The 8934-nt window shown below is 37.9% G+C and overlaps 1 protein-coding gene across 1 annotated transcript; it reads left to right on the plus strand.

The window, feature by feature from the left end:
* Positions 1–2199: 2199 nt before the first annotated feature.
* LOC115757587 (CSC1-like protein At1g32090) lies at positions 2200–8617 on the plus strand. The gene is made up of 11 exons (XM_030697885.2): positions 2200–2731; positions 3815–3967; positions 4227–4362; positions 4643–4744; positions 4944–5063; positions 5302–5382; positions 5577–5917; positions 6134–6379; positions 7056–7380; positions 7723–7956; positions 8106–8617. Exons 1-11 carry the CDS (start codon positions 2421–2423, stop codon positions 8373–8375), a joined length of 2319 nt encoding a protein of 772 aa, XP_030553745.2. The 5' UTR covers positions 2200–2420; the 3' UTR covers positions 8376–8617.
* The last annotated feature ends 317 nt before the right edge of the window (positions 8618–8934 follow it).

The following is an 8934-nucleotide window of genomic DNA, read 5'->3' on the forward strand; positions in this document are numbered from 1 at the left end:
TTTCAACATTAAAAGTCCAGTGTTTATATTTTGAACACTTGATTTTTCATTTTTATCAAAACAAGCCCCAAGATGTGTTCGAGAAAATTATTTGATCAATACTAAACCTAATTCTAAGGATGCTAATTCAGTCCTACACTTTTTAATTTTGATGATCCAATTCTAAATCTTTGTGCGAAATTCGTATGTAGTCCCACCTATCAATTTTTGTTAAAAATCCTTGATGTTATGATCTAATCATCTCTAGCCGTCTTACGTGGTGCACCACCACATCAACGATTTTTTGGTGAAAATTGTTCATAATGACTATATAAAAATTGCCGCATAAGTTTTAGAATAAAATATTCGTACAATTATTTTGAGATTGGTTGAATAATTTCTTCCATGGGCCATGAACAATTCAATCAGAATGTTTCAGAGATAATATATTGGTTTATGACCTGTCCGCCTATCAATCTGTCACCTGTCCTAATCATCTTGTAATGTCGAAAAGATTCTTTGAACTAAGTTCAAGCTTATTCCATTTCTCATTAAATTAATAAAACCCCGTCCACTCAAGTAGGGTTAGGAATTAAATAACGGGACTATCGGTCATGATAAGCACCCCCCAAATTCTTCCCACTTTTGGGCCGTTGATTTCGGAAACTCGTGCTTTCCGTTAAAGTCCAATTAAACCTTTTTCTTTTGTCTTTTCCTGTTACCGGACAAAACCGGACCAAAACCAATGCATGCAGATAAAGAGGATGCTGACAAAGGCAGCATTTAACGTTTTAGGAAATTACATTTAGTATCGAGAAATAACTAAATTTAGAAGCTTGTGCATAAAAACCAACCACTTGCCAAAATTATGACCTATTGAATGGAATGAGAAATTCACATTCGTGATCGATAAATTACAAACCGATGTGAAGATGTTACTTGTCATATTCCAATCTACTAATTAGGATGTTGGTAAGTTGCTATCAAATTACGGAAATGTTTAAAGTACTTTTGAGTTATGAAATTAGTAAAAGGTCCAAAAAAACTATAAAGTGTTACGAAAGAGAATTTACATTCGTATTCGTGAAAGTAATTTTCTTATACAATTGAATGACTATTAATGTATTTAGTAACTTTTAATATAAGAGAGCAACAAATCACATGCGATGAGTAACCTATTGTTTATTGGTAATATCCATTTGCGATAGGTAATGTTGCTTTAGATCAAAGTGGTTTTCAATAATCTTGGTGAAACTTCAACATAGAAAGTGCACTTATGCAGTAACTTTTTATGTACTTGCAACATCCATATCTGGGTGATCCATTGAAGCAACGTTGGACATGTTTTAAGGGCCTTTTATTTTTGCAAAAATTAAATGATTTGAATTTTTTCCTAAAAGAAAAATAAATGAACTAAAAATATTTTTATCGCCCACAAAAATATTTAAATACAAATTATTATAGTAATCATAATATCTTTTTTACTTAATTATTTTAAGCAACATAAACGGTCATAGCCAGTTAATTTAACATCTTCTTGTGATTCTACTTTCCTTTTTCTTTTGGCCAGATTTGCTTTGTTTCTTAAAGACCACCCACCTTTGACAAACCTTTTCTCAAAAAAAAAACGAAGAAGACCCACTTGATGACAGGAAAAATGTTGCACCTTTGAGAGATTACTATTTGGGATTGGGATTAAAGGAAGTCACTCAATTGCCAACACAAAGAACATGTACTCTTACATCCATGGCTTACTTTTCTTTATTGTCTAACTGATCAAAAAGCACAACGAATTTGAAAAGATGAAGAACACATTATATTGTCAAAACATCTCTTTTGATAGATGTGTTGTGATACGCAATTGATTTAATTATGAATATTATGTTATGTTTGTGAATCAAGACGAATGATCCAAGCCCAATTCAGTTCAATTAAATTCGCCCGATGATGTTTGAAAAAGTGCGCCCTTTCTCTCTCGGGCTTCATTTTCTACTTGGTTGTCGCTTTTGCTTTACACTTTCTCCTCATTCTGTTGCCGTCTTGGAGATTGTAAATTGACTATGGAGTCACGAACGAAACAGTTTCCATAAAATAAGTCCAAGCCCTCTCTATCAAGAGGACCTAATCATTCCACGTACAGTACAATGCACATGCACTTACTGGAGCCGATGATGGTGCAAACCCAATAAACAAAATCTCCCCAAAGTACACCGAAAGCTAATCCCAATGACCAAAGCTCCACAGCCTCAATCCCTCCAAAATCCACTCCAGACTCATCCATCCCCTCGAAATGGAACGACCCAACATTTATTGAGCAGCACAAACGTCAAATTCTTGTTCCCGTCTCTTTCTTGGCCCATCACCTTCTCCCTATCTCCACCGGACTTTTTTCTCTTCCTTTTTCCTGCTTCTTCACTCTCTCTGCAATTGAATGAACTCCCATGGCCACTCTGGAGGACATTGGCGTGTCGGCGTTCATTAACATAGTCACTGCCTTCGCTTTTCTCCTGGCGTTCGCTCTGCTCAGGATCCAGCCCGTCAACGACAGGGTCTACTTCCCGAAATGGTACATCGCCGGGTCGAGGACCAGCCCCAGGTCCCGGAACTTCGTGGGCAAGTTCGTCAACCTCAGAATCACGACTTACTTGACCTTCTTGAATTGGATGCCCCAGGCCATGAAGATGAGCGAGGCCGAGATCATTGGCCACGCCGGTGTTGACTCTGCCGTCTTTCTCAGGATTTACACTCTTGGGTATGGACTGGTTTGCGTAAAAATTCGAACTTTTTCTCGAGCATGTTTCACGTCCTGTGTAAAGCAGGATTTTGAGGGAGCATTTTGGATAATTGACTGAATTATGCTGATATTTCGGTTGTTCTTTTCTGGGTTCATTTTGTTGCTTGTTTTCTTGCTTGGTAGATACTGAATGGACTTTTAGTTGACTAGTGCAGAAGTTTAGACCTGCTTGTTTTGGCGACAAAATTTGTTGAAATGCACGCAACCTATTATGCTTTTTTGTTGTCTTTCAATCAAAACTCTGCCCCTGAGTTTCAACTTCTTTTGGCTACGGAAGTCGTTTCTTCTTGGGCGAGGAAAAAACGAGTTTAAGCTATTCAAATTGGCGAGTAAAAGATGATAAAATGAGCTATATTACGAGGAGTAAGATTGTAATATTTCTACCTTTTCTGGCGATGCACTATGAGCCGTTTTTTCCTTTTCAATTTCTTGTTCCTTTAGAATTTCTTTGTGATTGCTCCGGTAGGATATTCAAACATCAGAGGACTGGCAATTACATAACTTCGTTATGTACAGTCACATCCCGTATCTTGCCTGCTCTCATTTTTTAACAAGAGTTCTTAGCCTACAACAGAGCTGATTACTCTTGGTCTTATCTGTTGAATTTGCACGGATATGTTGTTTTCAGAAAGTCGGTGAAAATTTATACAAATCCATGGCGAAGAATTCTAATTTTCTGAAATTTTGGAACTTAAATATTAGACATTCGTGATTGCTTTGGAAGAGATATCACCATATGTATCTACCTGGATGCGTACATATGTACTTTCTGTTGTACCTCTTTCCAGTTTTTCTCTAGACAGTATTAGAGCATCTTGCAGAAAAAGAGAAAAAGGAAATAGGAGACCTCTTTAATCCTTATCCTGAAGGAACTGTGGAACTGCTTAGCTCATCTTTTGATGACCATTTACCATTTATGATTCATATATGCATCCCGACAGATGGTCAATACTTGAATACATAGAGTTAGCTGGGTAAACGATGAACATTAAGATTTTTTCATATTATTGTGATTAAAAGTTTCTCATTTGCATTTGGCAGCTTGAAGATTTTTGTACCAATTACAGCGGTTGCCCTCTTGGTTCTTATCCCAGTCAATGTATCAGATGGGACATTATCTTTCCTCAAGAGAGATTTGGTTACGAGCGACATCGATAAGCTATCAATATCAAATGTTCGTCCTCAGTCAACAAGGTAAGTGTACTTTTTCTCGCAGCAAAGATAGCTACTGTTATCAAGAACACGTAACACAATACAGGCTGGTTAAAAATCATAAGGTCTAGTAATTGGCACTTCTTGAAGATAAACATGATGAAACATGATAGCATAAATTTTCTTTCCTTTTGAGCTCTAATTTGATTAATAAAGGTTGCTCTTGTCTCACAACACTTTGTTCCTCATTCTCTTGCCTCTAAAAAATTTCAACAATGACCTTGTAGCATTCAATTTTCAGGTTCTTTGTTCACATTGGATTGGAGTACTTGTTCACTCTATGGACATGCTTCATGCTATTCAGGGAGTATGATATTGTAGCTTCTATGAGGCTGCGTTTCTTGGCTTCACAACGGCGTCGTGTTGAGCAGTTCACAGTGAGTTGAACTCTAACCACATTCTGTGGAAGTATATCTGGAGCTCCAAATTCCTAAAAGCACAATGAGGACTTCGAATATCCGTATGAAAATAGTCTTAGAGATGAAAGATTCATTTCCCTAGTTATTTGTACCACTTTTAATAAGAAGAGGACTCGGTAAGAGGCAAAAAGAGGGTACAACTACATATATTTGAAAGAGCTCCAGGAAACCAAAGAGCTAGATCACCGGATGAAAAATCTAAACTGTTCCTCATATTGCTGAAAAATATCTTTTGCAGGTAGTGGTTCAAAATATGCCTCGTGTTTCTGGCAAGTCAGTATCAGATACTGTGGAGCATTTCTTTAAAACTAATCACCCAGAACACTATCTTTGTCACCAGGTAACACTTGCTTAATGCGGACTGTTCAATTAGTTGTACTTACTTGAACATAGCTTGAAATGCTTCTGAGAAAATTCATTTGGTTGTGAATCTATGATGAGAAGTTCATGTCTTTTTTTCATTTTCTTTTATTTCTTGGCTTGTGGGTGCATGACAACTTTATGTCATTAAAATAGTGCTGAGGTTTTAAACATTTCAGGCAGTATATAATGCAAACAAATATGCCGTACTTGTGAGAAGAAGAGAAAGGCTCCAGAATTGGCTTGATTACTATCAACTTAAGTTTGAGAGGCATCCTGAGAAGAGACCAACTAGCAAGGTATCTCTTTTCATGAGCTAGTCTTTGTTCACGTGGTTTCTTGGGCATGTGCCCCTGCATTTATGCACATACACACTTGATCTCGGCCAAAATACAAAGAAAGGTGTTACACACAGGAACACACTCCTTGAGCTATACTCCTCTGTAACTGTGCCTGGCATAGTAGCTGGTTTAAGATTTCAGAATAGCTTGTCCAAGATCTTAATCCTTCGAATTCTTTTTTGAATCTTATTCCCAGATTGGTTTTTGCGGGCTCTGGGGTGAACGAGTAGATGCAATTGACTACTATAAAGAACGGATCAAGATTCTTGACAAAAGAGTAAGACATGATCTGGATTTTCAATCTAATTCATACATTCTGCATCATACTGCAAATTTTCAGCTGTCATCTTTAATTTCATCTACCTTTGGAATCGGTTTTTTGATTTGGAGCAGCCATATTTCTTCCAATATTCTATATTGAAATCTTTTAATTGTATCAATTTGTTCTATTCTACTTGCTTCCTTCGTCAGATGGCCGTGGAGCGTGAAGAAGTTATTAAAGATCCAAAGTCCATTCTACCAGTTGCTTTTGTTTCCTTTAATTCACGATGGGGGGCTGCAGTTTGTGCACAGACGCAGCAAAGCAAGAATCCCACCTTATGGTTGACAAACTGGGCTCCAGAACCTCGGGACGTCTATTGGAAGAACTTAGCTATACCATTTGTGTCATTGACCATTCGGAAACTTGTGATATCCCTGTCGGTGTTTGCTCTGGTGTTCTTTTACATGATACCGATTGCATTTGTGCAATCTCTTGCCAATTTGGAGGGTCTAGAAAGAGTTGCTCCTTTCCTCAGGCCTGTGATTGAACTGTAAGTATATTACAGGACTTGTGATTTCACATGTTAAACCACAGAATTAGACTGTTTACTTATTGGAAATGCAATTTTGGTACCTTCTTCATTATCGACTGAAAAGAGAGAGCTATCTCTAGGTTCTAAAAGGGGTAATGAGATTTGTACTCCGCAATTGTCATGGAGGTCTGCCTGTTCACACGTTTATCCCTACATCTTACACTGTACTTGCAGGAACTTTATCAAGTCATTCTTACAAGGTTTCCTACCTGGTCTAGCCCTTAAGATATTCTTGTACATCCTTCCTACGGTACTGGTGATCATGTCGAAGATTGAGGGGTACATCGCAATGTCGACATTGGAAAGGAGGGCTGCTTCAAAGTACTACTACTTTATGTTGGTTAATGTCTTCTTGGGAAGCATTATAACAGGAACAGCGTTTCAGCAGCTGCATTCTTTCTTGCATCAGTCAGCTACTGAGTAAGATTACATCATTTGGTTTTTGATGCTAGTTTCCTGTGCATATTGTCTCAAATACTCATGCTTGTGATAACCGTGTGGACCTCTGTATCAGTGCTGATTCAATCAGTGGATTATTTCATTTAATTCAGCGGGAGTTTGACCATCTCTCTTATATAGTTGAAGCACTCATCACTTGTTACTGCAAATGAGTATGGAAGAAGAAGTTTCAATTTTTTACCCAGTGGTCTTTGGCATCACAAATCCCAGTTTACTGTTACAGATGATTTCCCTTCGTGAGACACTTGTCATACCTTCTATTGCAATTGCTTTCTTTCTTTCTCCAAACAATGTCTTTTCTTTCTAATAGGGTTTGCTTGTACAAATTAATTGGTATTAGTCTTTATTTATTTTCCTGATTCTGTATTTACAGTCTCATAGTTGGAGATTCTCAGTAGTAACCAATAAGATGCTGATATGAGTGAACTGGGGAAGAAATCTCCTGCTAACTGCTTTACAGTGCATATTAAAAGTATGTTCCACAGAGATTTAAGCCATACCCGACAGTTATTGGTGCATTTTATCCCCAGGAACTCAATTTGACGTTTCAGATTTCTCAGCAAGTGCAGTCAATTAGTTTTTAACTTGTTTTTCTGTCATAAGAATAATTTCCTATTGAGTTTTAATCACGTTTCAGGATACCGAAGACCATTGGGGTGTCGATACCAATGAAAGCTACTTTCTTTATTACCTACATAATGCTTGATGGTTGGGCTGGGATTGCTGCCGAGATTCTCCGTTTAAAGCCATTGGTCATATACCACCTTAAGAATATGTTTTTGGTGAAGACTGACCGGGACAGGGGAAGGGCCATGGACCCTGGAAGTGTAGATTTTCCAGAGACTCTCCCAAGCCTCCAGTTGTACTTTCTTCTGGGAATTGTTTATGCTGTGGTTACTCCGATTCTTCTTCCTTTTATTCTGGTGTTCTTTGCCTTTGCATACTTAGTATACCGTCATCAGGTCAGTTAACGCCTGAATGCTTTGCTTTCCTGTGATGTATCTTCAGAGAGTTCATTTATTTGCATTAAGTCTACCCCTCTCCTTTTAGGGATTTACTTATACAACCTCGAGAGAGCCTAGAGCATAAAGAATGGGAACTGCCTTGAGATTGAAATCATTTAGAAGCTAAATGGGTCAGTTGTAGAACTGATTTTTATTTGATTTGATTCTGATATTCAAGTTGGTAACTGCCGGAACTTAAATTCAACGATAGCAAATGAAACTTGTTCTATCTCATCTCTAGCCCCTTAGATTTTAGGTAGGAGACATTCGCTGTTGGATTAATTGGTGATCTGTTTGCAGATAATTAATGTCTACAATCAGCAATATGAGAGTGTTGCTGCATTCTGGCCTCATGTTCACAGCCGCATTATTGCAAGCTTATTGATATCTCAACTTCTGCTAATGGGGTTGCTCAGTACCAAAGAAGCTGCTAGTTCAACTCCTTTGCTTGTTGTATTACCGGTGTTTACGTTGGCATTCCACAAGTATTGCAAGCATCGGTTTGAACCTGCCTTTAGGAAGCATCCACTTGAGGTTATCTCCCAGTGTCCCTTACTGGTCATTTCGGATGACAGTCTCAAGCGGACTCCATCCATTATCTTCAGTTCTCCAGTAATTTTTGTCAATGGTGAAATACTTAATTTTTTTTTGTTTCTTTTCTTCATCATTATTTTCCTTTACAGGAAGCAATGGCGAAAGATTTAGAGGAACGAGAAGAAGAACCGAACCTTAACTTGAAAGCATACTTAGCTGATGCGTACCTGCACCCGATTTTCCGGTCATTTGAGGTGGAGGAAGAGGAAGTAGTTCAAGTCGCAGCCGACAAGCACCAATCTCATGTAGCCAGCCCTTCTGGAAGCGAACTTAGCTCGCCCTCACCTATCCATCACGCTTATCACTACGAAGTTAATACACAAAATTACTATTCTTATCATTATGAGGCTGAGCCTTGAAGCAACAGGTCCTCATCTGCTCGCTTATGAAAGCCTAACCTATTTTTTCCATCTTCTAACAATCTCTCTGTCCTATATAATTACTTAGCTTTGGAGTGACCTTTTTTTTTTTTCCGCATTTCTAGTTTCCTTGTTTGTATTTGTCCTTCTGTGTAAATTTGAGTGAATGTAACTTTCTGTTCAGACAAACTCTGATGAACATGAAGATGCTATAGATTTTTGTTGTCTTCTCTTTGGCTTCATCGTAATTCAGGTGACCAAAGTGCTAACGGTTGTAACTCTTTGCGGCAAGGCATTGTGATCTATCATGAGATTTTCTTGTCCTGCTTATTTTAAAATCAGTTGGCTGTTGTGTGATTCACTTATTTAGCCCCTGAAAAAGGTCTGAACGCTCTTATTTCTCTTGTTCAAACTTTGATCAAATAATATTTGTCATATAGATGGTCTCTAATGAGAGTTATAAATATCAATTCACCTCACATACTGATAAATGGGGATTTACTTTTTGAACCAATTTGATGTTAAACGGGTGAGTAGGGTCGGGTCAAAAATAGTTTGA

Source organism: Rhodamnia argentea, chromosome 3 (assembly GCF_020921035.1).
Source record: "Rhodamnia argentea isolate NSW1041297 chromosome 3, ASM2092103v1, whole genome shotgun sequence".
Taxonomy (NCBI): domain Eukaryota; kingdom Viridiplantae; phylum Streptophyta; class Magnoliopsida; order Myrtales; family Myrtaceae; genus Rhodamnia; species Rhodamnia argentea.

Bases quoted from the DNA above. Each gene is read 5' to 3' on its own strand.
- LOC115757587 (XM_030697885.2), top strand. From the start codon at position 2,421: ATGGCCACTCTGGAGGACATTGGCGTGTCGGCGTTCATTAACATAGTC. The intron at 2,732-3,814 runs GTATGGACTGGT...TGCATTTGGCAG, and splicing joins CTCAGGATTTACACTCTTGG to CTTGAAGATTTTTGTACCAA. The intron at 5,918-6,133 runs GTAAGTATATTA...CTGTACTTGCAG, and splicing joins CTCAGGCCTGTGATTGAACT to GAACTTTATCAAGTCATTCT.